The sequence below is a fragment of the Mobula birostris genome, chromosome 5 (genome assembly GCF_030028105.1).
Source record: "Mobula birostris isolate sMobBir1 chromosome 5, sMobBir1.hap1, whole genome shotgun sequence".
NCBI classification, from domain to species: domain Eukaryota; kingdom Metazoa; phylum Chordata; class Chondrichthyes; order Myliobatiformes; family Myliobatidae; genus Mobula; species Mobula birostris.
This window is the reverse complement of record NC_092374.1, coordinates 995,486-1,014,566: the sequence shown is the minus strand read 5'-3', so window position 1 is coordinate 1,014,566 and position 19,081 is coordinate 995,486. Positions and strand designations below refer to the sequence as shown.

General features: G+C 44.1%; 1 protein-coding gene across 5 annotated transcripts in view; it reads right to left on the bottom strand.

Moving 5' to 3' along the window:
- LOC140197487 (excitatory amino acid transporter 1-like) overlaps positions 1 to 19,081 on the bottom strand; it is an 80,649-nt gene that overhangs the window by 50,014 nt on the left and 11,554 nt on the right. For all 5 annotated transcript variants that reach the window (XM_072257454.1, XM_072257457.1, XM_072257458.1 and 2 more), the window contains exons 2-3: positions 8,932 to 9,136; positions 7,040 to 7,082 (exon numbers count right to left, since the gene is read on the bottom strand). In XM_072257454.1, coding sequence (XP_072113555.1) covers positions 7,040 to 7,082; positions 8,932 to 9,136 — 248 coding nt within the window. The remainder of the gene's footprint in view (positions 1 to 7,039; positions 7,083 to 8,931; positions 9,137 to 19,081) is intronic.

Genomic DNA, 19,081 nt, shown 5'->3' with positions numbered 1-19,081 from the left:
AGAACCTTCTCCCTAGTACTGGTAACTTCACACACTTCATGACCCCTGACACCTGGAACTTCCACCATACTGCTAGTGTCTTCCACAGTGACAAGTGATGCAAAATACTTATTCAGTTCATCTGCCATTTCCTTGTCCTCCATTAGCACCTCCACTGTTTTCCAGCAGTCTGATATCCACTCTCACCTCTCTTTAATAGTTTATGTATTTGAAGAAACTTTTGGTGTACTCTAATATTATTGGCTAGTTTACTTTCGTATTCCATCTTTTCTTTCTTAATTTTTTTTTAGTTGCCTTCTGTTGGTTTTTAAATGCTTCCCAATCTTGTAACTTCCCACAAATGTTTGCTCTCTTATATGCCCTCTCTTTGGCTTTTATGTTGGCTTTCACTTCTCTTGTTAGCCACAGTTGTGTCAACTTGCCTTTAGAATACTTTCTCCTCTTTGGGATGTACACTTCCGAATCTCTTCCAGATATTCCAGCCATTGCTACTCTACCGTCATCCCTGCCAATGTTCTTTTCCAATCAATTCTGACCATCTCCTCTCTCATGCCACTGTAATTTCCTTCATTCCATTGTAATACTGATGCATCTGACTTTAGCTTCTCCTTCTCAAATTTCAGGGTGAGTTTGATCTTATTATGATCACTTTCCCTTAAGAGTTCTTTTACCTTAAACTCTCTAATCAATTGTGATTCATTGCATGACACCCAATCCAGAATAGCTGATCCCCCTGTGGGCTCAACATTGAGCTGCTCTAAAAAGCCATCTCGTTGGCATTCTAGAAATTCCCTCTCTTGGAATCCAGCACCAACCTGATTGTCTCAACCTACCTACATATTGAAATCCCCCATGACTATGGGAGCATTGCCCTTTTGGCATGCATTTTCTATCTCCTATTGCAATTTGTAGGCCACATCCTTACTACTGTTTGGGGTCTGTATACAATTTCCATCAGAGTCTTTTTACCCTAGCAGCTCCTTAACTCTATCCACAATGATTCACCTTCCAACCCAATGTCACCTCTTTCTAATGATTTGATCCCATTTTTTAGCAACAGAGCAACACTGCCCCCTTTGACTTCCTGCCTGTCCTTTTGATACAATGCACATACTTTGACATTAAGTTCCCAGTTATAATCTTCTTTCTGTCATGATTTGGTGATGCCTACAACATAATACATGTCAATATACAACAGTGATACAAGTTCATCTACCTATTCTGTATAGCGCGTGCGTTCAAATATAACACCTTCAGTCCTGTGTTCACCCTTTTCGATTATTTCCACCTTTCACGTTGTATCTCATCCTGTTGACTGCAATTCTGCCCTATCAACAGCCTCTCCTCACTACATATTGCCTCTGTAAACCAGCTAGCTCATCTTCAGCACTTTCGAACTTTGTCTGAGGTCTTATGAACATCTGTCTCCACGACCTCTCCAATAACTGTTCTGGCTCTCTGGTTCCCACCCCTTGCATCTCTGGTTTAAACCCCACCGTGTAAAATTAACAAACCTTCCCGCTAGGATACCTGTCCCTCTCCAGTTCATGTGCAAACTGTCCTTTCTATACAGATTCCACCTTCCCTGGAAGAGAGCCCTATGATCCAGAAATCTTATGCTATTCCTCCGACACCAAGTCCTTAGCCACATATTAAACTGTATAATCATGTGAGTGGTAGGGAGGTTACTGGAGAGGATCCTGAGGGACAATATTTATGAGCTATTGGAACACCATGTGCATGGCAAGTCGTGTGTTACTAATGATGGAATTTTTTTAAAGAGGTTATTACTAAAGGTAGATTTGTCTACATGGATTTTAGAAATGTGTTTGACAAGTTCTCTCATGGGAGACTCATCCTAATGAATTGGCCATTTGGATTCACAACCGGCTTGCCCATAGAAGACAGAGGGTAGTGGTAGATGGGATTTATTCTGGCTTGAGGTTTCAGTCCAGTGGTCTTCCTCAGGGATCCATACTGGAACCTCTGCTGTTTGTGATAGATATAAATGTTTTGAATGAAAATATACATGAGTGTGTTAGTAAATTTAGAGATAACATAGTATATAAGTCTGGCAAAGGATATGGCGGGATATAGATCAGATGCAGATCTGTGCAGAGAAATAGCAGATAGAGTTTAACTGGACCAAGTATGAAGTGATGCACCCTGGTAGATCACATGCAAAGAGACGACACACTGCTAATGGCAAGAGCCTTTAACAGTGTTGATGAGCTGCGAGATCTTGGGTCCAAGTCCATAGCTCCCTGAAAATGGCTGCAGGATTGATAGGGTGATTAAGCGGGTATGTGGCATGTTAAGGATACTATCAGAACGAGCTATTCAAGTGCAAAAAGATTTGTTTGTTTGTTTGTTTTATTGACTACACAAAAGCATTTGATAAAGTGAAGCACAATAAGTTATTTGAAATATTACAGAAAACTCTAGATCTAGATTTGAAAGACCTCCGCCTAATCAGAAATCTGTACTGGGAACAAACTGCCGCTGTAAGAATAGATGGAGAAGTGAGTCAGTTTATGAAAATCAAGAGAGGCGTTAGACAAGGGTGTGTTTTCTCCCCTGGTTTATTTAATGTGTACAGTGAAACAATATTACAAAAAGTAAGAGACATCTTGGGAATCAAAGTTGGCGGTGAAAACATCAATAATTTCAGATATGCAGATGACACCGTGTTAATTGCAAGTACGGAGGAAGAACTACAAAACTTAATTGATATAATTGTTGAAGAAAGTGCAAAAATGGGTCTATCTATCAATTTCAAAAAGACAGAATGTATGGTGATATCCAAAAAGAAGGAGAATCCTATCTGCAGGCTGAGAATAAATGGGGAAGACATAAAACAAGTACAGAACTTTTGCTACTTAGGAAGCTGGGTGACATCAGATGGCAGGTGTGACATGGACATCAAAAGAAGAATAAGGATGGCAAAAGACACCTTTACGAGAATGAAGAGTATACTGACCAACACTAAACTAGGCATGACAACCCGCCTCAGAGTACTGAAATGTTACGTTTATCCAGTTACGTTATATGGCTCAGAATGTTGGACTATATCTAGTAACATGAGGAAACAAATTGTAGCAGCAGAGATGTGGTTTTTGAGGAGGATGCAAAGAATATCATGGACGAAATGAATATCTAACGAGGATGTCATGAACAGAGCAAACACAAAAAGAGAAATAATGTATGAGATCATGAAAAGGCAACGTAACTTTATTGGTCATGTGATTAGGAAAGAGGAGTTAGAATGCACGGTAATTATGGGAAAGACTGAAGGGAAGAAAGCAAGAGGAAGGCAAAGACAAATGATGATGGAGACAGCAGCCAGAGAACTGGAAATGAGTCCCAATGAATTGATCCACTTGACCCGAAACAGGAGTGTGTGGGCCTTGGCAGTTAAAGCTCAAACTGGGCATGGCACCTGATGATGATGATGATGATGACATGCTTGCGTTTATTAGTTGAGGAACTAAGTTGAAACTCAGGAAGTTACTTTGCAGCTTTTTAAAAATGTAGTGAGGCCACATCTGGAATATTTCAATTCTGGATGGAAGGAGGTGGGAAGGATTCATTAGGCTTTGTAGAGGGTGCAGAAAAGGTTTATCAGGACGTTGCCTAGATGGCATGTGCTAAAAGGAGAGGCTGGTCAAACTCCGATTTTTTTTTCTGGGGTGACAGAGACTGAGGGGAGATCTGATAGAGGTCTGTAAGATTATGATAGGCATTGATAGAGTAGACAGTCAGTATCCTTTTCCTAGGGTTGAAATGTCTAATACCAGAGGGGATGCATCCAAGGTGAGAGAGGGCAGTTCAAAGGAAATGGAACCATTTAAGAGGCTCTTTGACACATGAATTTGCAGAAATGGAAGAATATGGATGCTGTGTAGACAGAAGGGATTGGGCATTTGATTATTAATTAGTTTGGCACACTAAAGGCTGATTTATACTTGTGCGTCAAATGTACGCCGTAGGTATCGCATACCGTACACTGTAGGGTGATGTGCACCTCCCCAAAAATGTAACTCACGCATCGTGGCGACGCAGACCACATCAACTGTGATTGGTCCGCTTGGTAGCATCGCATTTCTGGTTGCTTTTCTCCACCATGGTTGGAGACGATGAACCAAATCATCAAATCTACCTGCCGGCATTTCCTCCTCCACGTCCCTCATGAAGAAACTCAACACAGTAGCATAGAAACCCCACCGCCAACTAGTGTTTTGGCAGTGAATTGCAGAGCGACGCAGACACAACTATGCATGCTCGCTACGGCGTAGGGCTACGCATAACTATAAATCAGCCTTTAAACCTGTTCCGTGCTGTACTGTTCTATGCTCTAAAGGCAGCAAAGACAAGCCAAGGAACTACAGGCCAGTGAGTCTGACAGCAGTGGTGAATGTTACTGGAGAGGATTCTGAAGGTCAGGATCTATCAACCCTTGGGTAGACAAGGCCAAATTTGGAATAGTTAGTATGGTTTTGTCCATGGGAAATTGTGTCTGACTAATCTTTTGGAGTTTTTTAAAGAGGTATTCAAGAGGACAGATGTGGGTAGGGTTTTGCTTGTTGTCAACATAGACCTCAACAAGGACTTTAACAGATCCTGCCTGACAGGCTAGTCTGGAAAGTTAAGTTGCGAAGGATCAGGGAGAGATAGCTAATTGGATTCACAATTAGTCTGTTGATAGTAAACAGAGTTTGATAGAGTTTGTTTCTCAGACAGTAGCCTGTGACTAGTCATCTGCCACAGGGGTTAGTGCTGGGATCTTTTCTGATTATAATTTATATCAATAGTTTGGATGAGAATGTACAAGGCAAGATTAGTAAATTTGAGGATGACATTAAAATAGATTGTATCGTAGACAGTGAAGGAGATTGTTAAAATTACAGGTCGATCTTGATCAGCTGGGTAAGTGGGCTGAGGATTGACAAATGGCTTTCAATTTGAACGAGAGTGAATTGTTGCCTCTTGAGAGGTCTAGGACTTACTTGGACGGTGAATGATTGGGCTGTGTGTAATGTTGTAGAACAGAGAACCTTACATGTGCATAGTTTGTTGAAAGTGGTGTCACAGGTAGACAGCATGGTGAAGAAAACTTCTGCATGCTGGCCTTAAGCCAGGACATTGAGTTTAGAAGTTAGGATGATATGGTGCAGTTGTACAAAACATTGGTGAAAACACATTTCAGATTTACAAGGGCATGAGGTATAGGGATAGGGATAGGATGGGTAGGGTAGGACTATATTCTATGGAATGTAAGAGACAGAACAGTGACCTTTAGAGGTATATAGACTTGAGAGTTGTATAGATAGTATGAACACACAAAGTCTTTCACCAGGGGAGGGGAACTAAATATCAAAATGATTGGTTTAAGGTGAGAAGGAGGAAGTTAAAAGATTTATGCTGTAAGTTTTCATTCTACAGAGAGTGGTGGATGCCAGGTACATGCTGCCGGAGGTGGTGGTGGAAGTAGATACGATATTTAAAAGGCATTTAGACAGGCACATGAGCTGGTGTTCAGTTTTGGTCACCCTGTTGTTGGAAAGATGCCATTTAGCTGGAAGGAGTGCAGAAGAGATCTATGAGGATGTTGCTAGGACCCTAGGGACTCAGTTTTAGGGAGATGCTTTAGAGGCTAGGACTTCATTCCTTGGACTACAAGAGACCGAGAGAAGATCTCATAGAGGTGTTCAAAGGGAGGGGGGAGAAGATGGCGGCGCGACGACAGCACGCGTGGCCACTTCGGTGATGAATATTTGTTATCTGTCAAGTAGGGGACCGTGCACAATCCTGATTTGATGGAGACAGACGTGAGTGCACAGCGGAACATCTGGAAAACTTCTGAAATGTCTGCTTTACCACCGCCGCTACTGAGTGGTAACCGGAATCTCCGGAGCTGAAGGCCCCGAAATCCTCGGCTTCGCGTGTTTCAGCGGCCGGGGAGAGGTCAAAGGCGCTCGGCAGAGAATGGCGCTCGGGAGGCTGTATCGGAGAGGCTGGTCAGAAGCTCGAAGTTTTTGGATGGATGGACTCAGGGTCGGCTGGGGTCGGCTGCTTCCAAGGTATCGGCAAGTTGACGGTGCCTGGAGGTTTATGGCAGGGAGTTTCTCCCTTTTGCTGCCTGCTACCGGGGACTCGGGAGTCGATTGACTCAGGGACTTAGAGACTTTTTTTTACTGTGCCTATGGTCTGTTCCTTATCAAAATTATGGTATTGCTTTGCACTGCTGTAACTATATGTTATAATTATGTGGTTCTGTCAGTGTTAGTCTTTGGTCTGTCGTGTTTTCTGTGATATCACTCCGGAGAAACATTGTATCATTTCTTAATGCATGTATGCATTTCTAAATGACAATAAAAGAGGACTAAGTGTTCTCATAATCTAAAATCATGAGGCGCACAGGTACTCAGTCTTTTTCCCAGGGTTGGGGATTCAAGAACTAGAGGACATAGGCTGAAGTTCAGAGGGGAGAGATTTAACAGGAATCTATGGGGGAAGTTTTCCATGCAGAGTATGGTGAGTATGTGGAATGACTGCCAGAGAAAGTGGTTGAAACAGTGCAATAACAACATTTGAAAGACATTTCATGGATAGGAAAGGTTTAGAGAGATATGGGACAAACATAGACAAATGAGACTAGCTTAAATGGGAATCTTGGTCAGATGGGACATGTTGGGCCGGAGGGCTTGTTTCCATACAGTATAACGTTATAACATGTGGAGTATGGAGAGATATCGACCATGAGCAGATTGATGTGCAGTTTAAATTGGCATCATGCTCAGCACTGTCAGCATGGGTCAAAGAGGCTATTCCTGTGCTCGACTGTTGTATCACACTCCTGACTTACTCCCTGTAGATGATGGAAAAGTGTGTTGCCAGCTGCAGGAACCCCAGCCCATGATCTGCTCTGGTAGCCATGGTATTTCCCCCTCCCTCCAGTGTATTGATAGGGGAGAACCAAAATGCTATTGAATGTCAGGAGCAAGAGATTAGATTGTCTCTTTGATGACCTGTCTCTTACCTGTTTGAAGCAAGCCTCTACCAGATTTGGGGGAAACATATTCCTGTGAAGAAAATAAATGAGAGTATTACAGAGTGAATACTTTATTGTCAGAGATCACACTCATTCCCTCTCTTGTACTCTTCTGTTTGGTTCACCTGGGCTGGGCTTGAGGTATAAGGGACAGCTGTACTGAGAAATGGAATGCAGGTACTCCCAATCAAGAAGTAGAAAGGGACTTGGGATAAAAAAGCAAACATACCTGGTCAGCCATCAGTTACTGGTAATAGATGCCAACTACTTATGATCCACATTAAAAACTTAGATATAGGGAAACAGTCTGCATAACAAATCTGCTGATAATGGAGGACACATTTGGCAGTTACTGCATCCTAAGAGAGAGGGTCACTGTCAGCATGGACAGGTCAAGCTGAACAGCCTGTCTCCATGCTCTATGTCTCTATGATTTATCCACCTCTAAACCCATAAGGCATTGAGTACTCCCTCTTCACTTACAGAAACTTGCACTACAATTCCTCTTTGCCCTTCACTGCGTTCTCCATCTATAAAATAATTTTATTGTGAATACCAATGAAAAGTATTCGCTTTGGAACTCAATATGAAAAGTCACCTCCTCTATTAAAACCCCTCCAAGATAAGCATTGAACAGTTAACAGTACAACACAGGAACAGACTTGTCTATTTGTGTTGCCACTTTCAGGGGACAATGGGACTTACACCCCAAAATCCCTTTGTCTATCAGTGCTCCTGCCATTTTCTGAACACTTTCAAAGATTCAAGATTCAAAGTACACTTATTTTCAAAGTATGTTTGCAGGACACAACATAAGATTCACCCTCCCCACAGATAGTCATGAAACAAAGAACCAGGGAATCAACCCTTTCAAAAAATATGAAACATCAAACTTATGCTTAACCTCCCAATGTGCAGCACCTCACGTTTTTCCAGATTAAAATCCACCAGCCATTTCTGTGCCCACATTTCCAACCAGCCCATATCTAGCCAACATAGCACCTCACCTGGTCCCTCAACACCACCTCTTCAGTCAGGAAAGCACAGCATGTCTCCCCTTCTTGAGGAGGTTCAGGCGAGTAAGGCTCCTCCCTTCTATTCTAACCAAATGTTCCAGCAGCACCATTGAGAGTGCTCTGAGTAGCTGCATCACTGTCCAGTACGGGAACTGCAAAGTATCTAACTGCAAGACCCTACAAAGAATTGTGAGGACCGCTGAGAGGATCATTGACCCATAATTTCCTGGTTTGTCTCAATTTCCTATCTTCAAAAATAACACTTAAAAAATATTTAGACAGGTACATGGATAGGAGAATTTAGACTTTAGAGGGATAGTGACAAATGTGACTAGGTGAGTTGGAAACCCTGGTCGGCATGGATCAGTTGGCCCTAAATGCCTGTTTTCATGGTGTATACAGAGGAACAATAGTGACAGCTCTCCAGTCCTCTGGAACCTCATCCATGCCTACAGGATACAAAGATCTCTTTAAAGGATGTGGTAAAATCCTCTCTCAATAACCTGGAATAGAGAATATCAAGCTCTGGGGAATTATCCACCTCAATGTTTTTCAAGGGACCTAACACCTCCTGCTTCATATTAACATGCCCTCAAATGTTAACATGTCTCTCCCTGATCTCACTGTTTTCCATGCCTCACTTGGTAAATACCGGCGCAGAGTGCTCGTTTTGTACCTCTCCCATTACCCTGGCTCCAAGCATAAATTCTGTTTGTCCTAGTTACACCCTTCCCCACAACCATGAATGTATATGTACATGTTAGTCTATAGTAAGTGTAAGGGTGTGAGTGTGTGTCCATATTGGAGTGATCTGAAGTCACTTCAGGCTCTGAGGGAGAATTGAATCGAGAGTATGTTCCAGACCTGACTAAGTCCATGAACGCGTCAGCTGAGTGCACTTTTTCGATCTTGCCCTCCCGATGCATCTTGTCCTTGCCTCCTCCTCCAGGGTGAATGATCAACACCATGATGATCCCGGTTATCACGGCCAGGACAGTGGTAGTGGTATAGTAGATCACTGCTCGCAATCCCATCTTCCCAGAGGCTTTGCTGTCCAGAGCAGCCATGCCTTGACAGGAAGTTGAAACAAAATTAAACACAGTCAATGCCAACAGTTACAAGAGTAAGGCATAAGAGATCTAAGGTTTCCTGATGAAGTGAATCCAATATTGGCCTGGTGATTGGAGGCAGAGAATAGTGGTGGATGGTGTTTCTCTGACTGGACATCTGTAAAAAATGGTGTACCAATGGTCATTAGTTGTTTGTAACATGTAACATTGGAGGGCCTGAGTTATCAGGAGAAATTCGATAGGCTGCATCTGTTTTCTTCAGAGTCAGAGAGCTATGTACCTGTACACCTCAGTCCCTCTGTCCTACAACATTCTCTGGGGCCCTACTTTACTGTGCAACTCCTGCCCCTGTTAACTTACCAAACTGCAACCCATCACGCTTGTCGTAGTTAAATACCGTCTGCCATTCATTTGGCCCACGCCAAGATCCTATTGTAATCTTACACAATCGTCTTCAATGTCCTCAATTTTAGTGTAATCTGAAAACTTACTAACTACATCTGTATCCAAATCATTGATATATACTGTGTGTCAAACAAGGGAGCAGCATCGATTCCACCAGTACATCACTGGACACAGGTCTCCATGGTAACACGGCGGTTAACACAACACCATAACAGCTCAGGGTGTCAGAGCTCAGAGTTCAACTTCAGCATCCCCTGCGAGGAGTCTGTACGTGCTCCACGTGAAATGCTTAGGGATTCCCTGGGTGCTCCGGTTTCCTCCATAGTCTAATTAATCGACTGGATAGGTTAATTGGCGATTGGTCATTGGTCATAGTGGGACGGTGCTGCTCAAAGAGCTGGAAGGCTCACTCTGTGCTGTGTCTCTAGACAACATAAATACACAACCCTGCACTATCATCCTTCAACCAAGTCTATCCTGTACCTTGGATCCCATGTGTGATGTATCCTCCGGACCAGTTGGATGATCAACATCGGGGGCTGCGTAAAAAGAGCTACTTTTCAATCAAGACCGCAATCGAGATTTAAAAGGCAGAGCTTCACGGCAGTTTCTCTGGAGTTGCAGAGCAACCATTCAACAAGATGGATTTATTAGAAAGGGCCAACTCAGGTGCAGCGGAGTGGCCATTCTTTGGAGTGAGCCAGGTTTAGAGTGGCTTTGGCTTCGGCAAGGTAAAGTATCTGGGAAGTTTCACTCCCCCTCTTCTTACTTGTTCATTCCTCATCTGTTAGGGCAGAGTATTTTAGTGAACATGGCTCCAGGGCAGTGTTTTGTAGTTCGTGTGGGATGAGGGAAGTCTGGGAGACTTTCCGTCTCCTGGAATAAACACATCCGCAGCTCCTGAGAGGACAGAACAAGGAACTGGAGCTGCAGCTCGATGACCTTCAACTCATATGGGAGAATGAGGACGTGATAACGGGAGCTACAGGGAGGTAGTAACACTTAGATTTCAGGAGACAGATAACCAGCTGACTGTCAGGACAGGAAATGTACTCCTGTGGTCATTTCCCTCAACACCAAGGATAAAACTTTAGATACTATAGAGGGGACAACCTATTGGGGGCAGGGGAGGGGCCACAGTCACCGGGTCTCTGGCACTCAGTCTGGTGCTGTGGCTCAATAGGGCAGAGAGGTGACAAGGCCTGCAGTGCTGATAGGAGATTCCATCATCAGAATAACAGAGACAAGATTCTCTAGATGTGATAGAGGCACCCGGATGGTGTGTTGCCACCCAGGTGCCAGGATCAGGGATGTCTTGCATCAGGTCCATGGCATTCTCAAGGGCGAGGATAAGCAGACAGAAGTTTTTGTCATCCTGAGGAGAGATTTCGGGGAGCTAGGTAGAAAACTGAAGGAAAGACCTTCAGGGCAGTAATCCTGGATTGCTGCCTGTGGCACACGCCAGTGAGGGTAAACATAGGATAATTTGCCAGGTGAATGTGTGACTGAGGAACTGGAGCAGGGGGCAGGGGTCTAGATTTATGGATCATTGGGATCTCTTCTGGGGAAGGTATGATCTGTACAAAAGGTATGTGTTACACCTGAACCTAAGGGGCACCAATATCCCTGTGGGCAGGTTGGCTAGAGTTGTATGAGAGGGTTTAGACTAATTTGGCGGGAGTTGGGAACTGGAGTGACACTGCTGAAGATGAGGTAGTTGGTTTACAAACAGAGGCAATGTGTAGAGAGACTCCTAGCAAACAGAGGCTGATAACATGGCAAAATTGTATTCAACAGGATAAGGTACAATGTGAAAGGTGGACAAAATCGAAAAGAGTGAATACAGGACTAAAGGTGTTATATCATAGTCATAGACATAGTCATAGTTATAGTCATACTTTATTGATCCCGAGGGAAATTAAGTTTCGTTACAGTTGCACCAACCAAGAATAGAGTATAAATAAAGCAATATAAAACCATAAATAATTAAATAGTAATATGTAAATGCTGGGAAATAAGTCCAGGACCAGCCTATTGGTTCAGGGTGTCTGACCCTCCAAGGGAGGAGTAAAATTTAATGGCCACAGGCAGGAATGACTTCCTATGACGCTCAGTGTTGCATCTCAGTGGAATGAGTCTCTGGCTGAATGTACTCCTGCGTCCAACCAGTACATTATGTAGTGGATGGGAGACATTGTCCAAGATGGCATGCAACTTGGACAGCATCCTCTTTTCAGGCACCACCGTGACGATGAAGGGTCTCGTCCCAAAACGTCGACTATACTTCTTCCTAGAGATGCTGCCTGGCCTACTGCATTCACCAGCAACTTTGATGTGTGTTGCTTGAATTTCCAGCATCTGCAGAATTCCTCGTGTTTGCACTTCACACTTATCTGGGTTGAATTCCATCTGACACCTCTCAGCCCAGTTTTTGCATCCTACCAATGTCCCACTGTAACCTCTGACAGCTCTCCACACTATCCACAACACCCCCAACCTTTGTGTCATCAGCAAACTTATTAACCTATCTCTCCGCTTCCTCATCCAGGTCATGTATAAAAATCACGAAGAGTAAGGGTCCCAGAACAGATCCCTGAGGCACTCCACTGGTGACCGACCTCCATGCAGAATATAATCCGTCTACAACCACTCTATGCCTTCTGTGGGCAAGCCAGTTCTGGATCCACAAAGCAATGTCCCCTTGGATCCCATGCCTCCTTACTTTCTCAATAAGCCTTGCATGGGGTACCTTATCAAATGCCTTGCTGAAATCCATATACGCTACATCTACTGCTCTTCCTTCATCAATGTGTTTAGTCACATCCTCAAAAAATTCAATCAGGCTCGTAAGGCATGACCTGCCCTTGACAAAGCCATGCTGACTATTCCCAATCATATTATACCTCTCCAAATATTCATAAATCCTGCCTCTCAGGACCTTCTCCAACAACTTACCAACCACTGAGGTAAGGCTCACTGGTCTATAATTTCTTGGGCTATCTCTACTCCGTTTCTTGAATAAAGGAACAACATCCGCAACCCTCCAATCCTCTGGAGCCTCTCCCATCCCCATTGATGATTCAAAGATCATTGCCAGAGGCTCAGCAATCTTCGTCCTTGCCTCCCACAGTAGCCTGGGGTACATCTCATCCGGTCCCAGTGACTTATCCAACTTGATGCTTTCCAAAAGCTCCAGCACATCCTCTTTCTTAATATCTACATACTCAAGCTTTTCAGTCTGCTGCAAGTCATCACTACAATCACCAAGACCCTTTTCCACAGTGAATACCGAAGTAAAGTATTCATTAAGCACCTCTGCTATTTCCTCCGGTTCCATACATATTTTCGCACGGTCACACTTGATAGGTCCTATTCTTTCACGTCTTATCCTCTTGCTCTTCACATACTTGTAGGATGCCTTGGGGTTTTCCTTAATCCTGTCCGCCAAGGCCTTCTCGTGGCCCCTTCTGGCTCTCCTAATTTCCTTCTTAAGCTCCTTCCTATTAGCCTTATAATATTCTAGATCTCTAACATTACCTAGCTCTCTGAACCTTTTGTAAGCTTTTCTTTTCTTCTTGACTACATTTATTACAGCCTTTGTACACCACGGTTCCTGTACCCTACCATAACTTTCCTGTCTCATTGGAACATACCTATGCAGAACTCCTCACAAATATCTCCTGAATATTTGCCACATTTCTTCTGTACTTTTCCCTGAGAACATCTGTTTCCAATTTAAGCCTCCAATTTCCTGCCTGATAGCTTCGTAATTCCCCTTACTCCAATTAAACGTTTTCTAACTTGTCTGTTCCTATCTCTCTCCAATGCTATTGTAAATATGGGGGAATGCCATACCAGATCTAGTACTAGGTAATGAACCGGGTCAGGTCACAGATCTCTCAGTGGGTGAGCATCTGGGGGACAGTGACCACTGCTCCCTGGCCTTTATAATTATCATGGAAAAGGATAGAATCAAAGAGGACAGGAAAACTTTTAATTGGGGAAAGGCAAATTATGAGGCTATAAGGCTAGAACTTGTGGGTGTGAATTGGGATGATGTTTTTGCAGGGAAATGTACTATGGACATGTGGTCGATGTTTAGAGATCTCTTGCGGGATGTAAGGGATAAATTTGTCCCGGTGAGGAAGATAAAGAATGGTAGGGTGAAGGAACCATGGGTGACAAGTGAGGTGGAAAATCTAGTCAGGAGGAAGAAGGCAGCATACATGAGGTTTAGGAAGCAAGGATCAGCTGGGTCTATTGAGGAATATAGGGAAGCAAGAAAGTAGCTTAAGAAGGGGCTGAGAAGAGCAAGAAGGGGGCATGAGAAGGCCATGGTGAGTAGGGTAAAGGAAAACCCCAAGGCATTCTTCAATTATGTGAAGAAAAAAAGGATGACAGGAGTGAAGGTAGGACCGATTAGAGATAAAGGTGGGAAGATGTGCCTGGAGGCTGTGGAAGTGAGTGAGGTCCTCAATGAATACTTCTCTTCGGTATTCACCAATGAGAGGGAACTTGATGATGGTGAGGACAATATGAGTGAGGTTGATGTTTTGGAGCATGCTGATATTAAGGGAGAGGAGGTGTTGGAGTTGTTAAAATACATTAGGACAGATAAGTCCCCGGGGCCTGACGGAATATTCCCCAGGCTGCTCCACGAGGCAAGAGAAGAGATTGCTGAGCCTCTGGCTAGGATCTTTATGTCCTCGTTGTCCACGGGAATGGTACCAGAGGATTGGAGGGAGGCGAATGTTGTTCCCTTGTTCAAAAAAGGTAGTAGGGATAGTCCAGGTAATTATAGACCAGTGAGCCTTACGTCTGTGGTGGGAAAGCTGTTGGAAAAGATTCTTAGAGATAGGATCTACAGGCATTTAGAGAATCATGGTCTGATCAGGGACAGTCAGCATGGCTTTGTGAAGAGCAGATCGTGTCTAACAAGCCTGATAGAGTTCTTTGAGGAGGTGACCAGGCATATAGATGAGAGTAGTGCAGTGGATGTGATCTATATGGATTTTAGTAAGGCATTTGACAAGGTTCCACACGGTAGGCTTATTCAGAAAGTTAGAAGGCATGGGATCCAGGGAAGTTTGGCCAGGTGGATTCAGAATTGGCTTGCCTGCAGAAGGCAGAGGGTGGTGGTGGAGGGAGTACATTCAGATTGGAGGATTCTGACTAGTGGTGTCCCACAAGGATCTGTTCTGGGACCTCTACTTTTCGTGATTTTTATTAATGACCTGGATGTGGGGGTAGAAGTGTGGGTTGGCAAGTTTGCAGATGACACAAAGGTTGATGGTGTTGTAGATAGTGTAGAGGATTGTCAAAAATTGCAGAGAGACATTGATAGGATGCAGAAGTGGGCTGAGAAGTGGCAGATGGAGTTCAACCTGGAGAAGTGTGAGGTGGTACACTTTGGAAGGACAAACTCCGAGGCAGAGTACAAAGTAAATGGCAGGATACTTGGTAGTGTGGAGGAGCAGAGGGATCGCGGGGTACATGTCCACCGATCCCTGAAAGTTGCCTCAAAGGTGGATAGGGTAGTTAAGAAAGCTTATGGGGTGTTAGCTTTCATAAGTCGAGGGATAGAGTTTAAGAGTCGCGATGTAATGATGCAGCTCTATAAAACTCTGGTTAGGCCACACTTGGAGTATTGTTTCCAGTTCTGGTCACCTCACTATAGGAAGGACGTGGAAGCATTGGAAAGGGTACAGAGGAAATTTACCAGGATGCTGCCTGGTTTAGAAAGTATGCATTATGATCAGAGATTAAGGGAGCTAGGGCTTTACTCTTTGGAGAGAAGGAGGATGAGAGGAGACATGATAGAGGTGTACAAGATAATAAGAGGAATAGATGGAGTGGATAGCCAGCGCCTCTTCCCCAGGGCACCACTGCTCAATACAAGAGGACGTGGCTTTAAAGTAAGGGGTGGGAAGTTCAAGGGGGATATTAGAGGAAGGGTTTTTACTCAGAGAGTGGTTGGTGCGTTGTATGCACTGCCTGAGTCAGTGGTGGAGGCAGATACACTAGTGAAGTTTAAGAGACTACTAGACAGGTATATGGAGGAATGTGAGGTGGGGGCTTATATGGGAGGCAGGGTTTGAGGGTCGGCACAACATTGTTCATTTCCCAATACCAAATCAAGTACAGTCTCTCCTCTTGTGGGCTTATCTACATATTGTGTCAAGAAATACACCTAACAAACTGCACCCCATCCTATTCTCATAAGGCGTGCTCTCCAATCCAAGCAACATCCTTGTAAATCTCCTCTGCACCCTTCCTATAGTTTCCACATCCTTCCTGTAGTGAGGTGACCAGAACTGAGCACAGTACTCCAAGTGGGGTCTGACCAGGGTCCTATATAGCTGCAACATTACCTCTTGGCTCTTAAACTCAATCCCACGATTGATGAAGGCCAATGCACCATATGCCTTCTTAACCATACAGTCAACCTGCACCTATGGACACAGACCCCATGATCCCTCTGATCCTCCACACTGCCAAGAGTCTTACCATTAATACTATATTCTGCCATCATATTTGACTACCAAAATGAACCACTTCACACTTGTCTGGGTTGAACTCCATCTGCCACTGCTCAGCCCAGTTTTGCACCCTATCGATGTCCCATTGTAACCCCTGATGACACTGTCCACAACACCCCCAACCTTTGTGTCATCAGCAAATTTACTAACCCATCATTATAAAAATCATGAAGAGGAGGGGTCACAGAACAGATCCCTGAAGCACACCACTGGTCACCAACCTCCTTGCAGAATATGACCAGTCTACAACCACACTTTGCCTTCTGTGGGCAAGCCAGTTCTGGATCCACCAAACAAGGGATGTGCTCAATGGTTGGGAGGATTACACCCGTAATGTACTGGGCTGAATCCACTACCTTGGAGAACCAGAAAACAATACTGGAGAGGTAGTAATGGGGGACAAGGAAATGGCAGATGAACTGAATAGGTATTTTGCATCACTCTTCACTGTGGAAAACAGTAGCAGTATGGTGGAAGTTCCAGGTGTCAGGAGTCATGAAGTGTGTGAAGTTACCATTACTAGAGAGAAGGTTCTTGGGAAACTGAAACGAAGGTAGATACGTCTCCTGGACTGGATAGTCTACACCCCAGGGTTCCGAATGAGGTGGCTGAAGAGATTGTGGAGACCTTAGTAATGATCTTTCAAGAATCACTAGATTCTGGAATGGTTCCAGAAGACAGGAAGATTGCAGATGTCACTTTCCTCTTGAAGAAGGGAGAAATTCAGAAGAAAGGGAATTATATGCCAGTTAGTCTAACCTCAGTGGTTGGGAAGATGTTGGAGTCATCCATTTTCTGACTCTAACATTTTCCCCACCACCAATGTTGGGCTAACCGGTCTATAGTTCCCTGGTTTCTCTCTCCCTCCTTTTTTAAAAAGTGGGATTACATTAGCCAACCTCCGATCCTCGGGAACTAGTCCAGAATCGAAAGAGTTTTGAAAAATTATCACTAATGCATCCACTATTTCTTGGGCTACTTCCTTAAGCACTCTGGGATGCAGACCATCTGGCCAGGGGATTTATCTGCTTTTAATCCCTTCAATTTACCTAATACCACTTCCCTACTAATATGTATTTCCCTCAGTTCCTCCATCTCACTGGACCCTCTGTCCCCTACTATTTCTGGAAGATTATTTATGTCCTCCTTAGTAAAGACAGAACCAAAGTAGTTATTCAATTGGTCTGCCATGTCCTTGCTCCCCATAATCAATTCACCTATTTCTGTCTGTAGGGGACCTACATTTGTCTTTACCAGTCTTTTCCTTTTTACATATCTATAAAAGCTTTTACAGTCAGTTTTTATGTTCCCTGCCAGTTTTCTCTCATAATCTTTTTTCCCCTTCCTAATTAAGCCCTTTGTCCTCCTCTGCTGAACTCTGAATTTCTCCCAGTCCTCAGGTGAGCCACTTTTTCTGGCTAATTTGTATGTTTCTACTTTGGAAAAAGATGTTTCTATGTCATAGAGTCATAGACAAGTGCAACACAGAAATAGGCCCTTTGGCCCATCTAGTCCATGCCAAAACCATTTAAACTGCCTGTTCCCATCGACCTGCCCTGGGACCATAGCCCTCCATATCCCATCATAACCATGTTGCTTCTTCCAGAAATCCACCACGGAACACAAGCCAACCAGATGGTGGTGTGACTGAAATATCCTGCAGAGGATGCAGGGCAGACATGATGGATACTGTAGGAGGTTCCCTGAACACAATGTCCAAATAGCAGAATGACCATTACATAGAAACATAGAAACATTGAAAATAGGTGCAGGAGTAGGCCATTCGGCCCTTCGAGCCTGCACCGCCATTTATTATGATCATGGCTGATCATCCAACTTAGAACCCCGCCCCAGCCTTCCCTCCATACCCCCTGACCCCCATAGCCACAAGGGCCATATCTAACTCCCTCTTAAATATAGCCAATGAACTGGCCTCAACTGTTTCCTGTGGCAGAGAATTCCACAGATTCACCACTCTCTGTGTGAAGTAATTTTTCCTAATCTCGGTCCTAAAAGGCTTCCCCTCTATCCTCATACTGTGGCCCCTCGTTCTGGACTTCCCCAACAACGGGAACAATCTTCCTGCATCTAGCCTGTCCAATCCCTTTAGGATCTTATACGTTTCAATCAGATCCCCCCTCAATCTTCTAAATTCCAATGAGTACAAGCCCAGTTCATCCAGTCTTTCATCATATGAAAGTCCTGCCATCCCAGGAATCAATCTGGTGAATCTTCTTTGTACTCCCTCTACGGCAAGGATGTCTTTCCTCAGATTAGGGGACCAAAACTGCACACAATACTCCAGGTGTGGTCTCACCAAGGCCTTGTACAACTGCAGTAGTACCTCCCTGCTCCTGTACTCGAATCCTCTCGCTATAAATGCCAGCATACCATTCGCCTTTTTCACCGCCTGCTGTACCTGCATGCCCACTTTCAATGACTGGTGTATAATGACACCCAGGTCTCGTTGCACCTCCCCTTTTCCTAATTGGCCACCATTCAGATAATAATCTGTTTTCCTATTTTTGCCACCAAAGTGGATAACTTCACATTTATCCACATTAAATTGCATCTGCCATGAATTTGCCCACTCACCCAACCTATCCAAGTCACCCTGCATCCTCTTAGCATCCTCCTCACAGCTAACACTGCCACCCAGCTTCATGTCATCCGCAAACTTGGAGATGCTGCATTTAATTCCCTCATCCAAGTCATTAATATATATTGTAAACAACTGGGGTCCCAGCACTGAGCCTTGTGGTACCCCACTAGTCACCGCCTGCCATTCTGAAAAGGTCCCGTTTATTCCCACTCTTTGCTTCCTGTCTGCTAACCAACTCTCCACCCACACCAATACCTTACCCCCAATAACGTGTGCTTTAAGTTTGCACACTAATCTCCTGTGTGGGACCTTGTCAAAAGCCTTCTGAAAATCCAAATATACCACATCCACTGGTTCTCCCCTATCCACTCTACCAGTTACATCCTCAAAAAATTCTA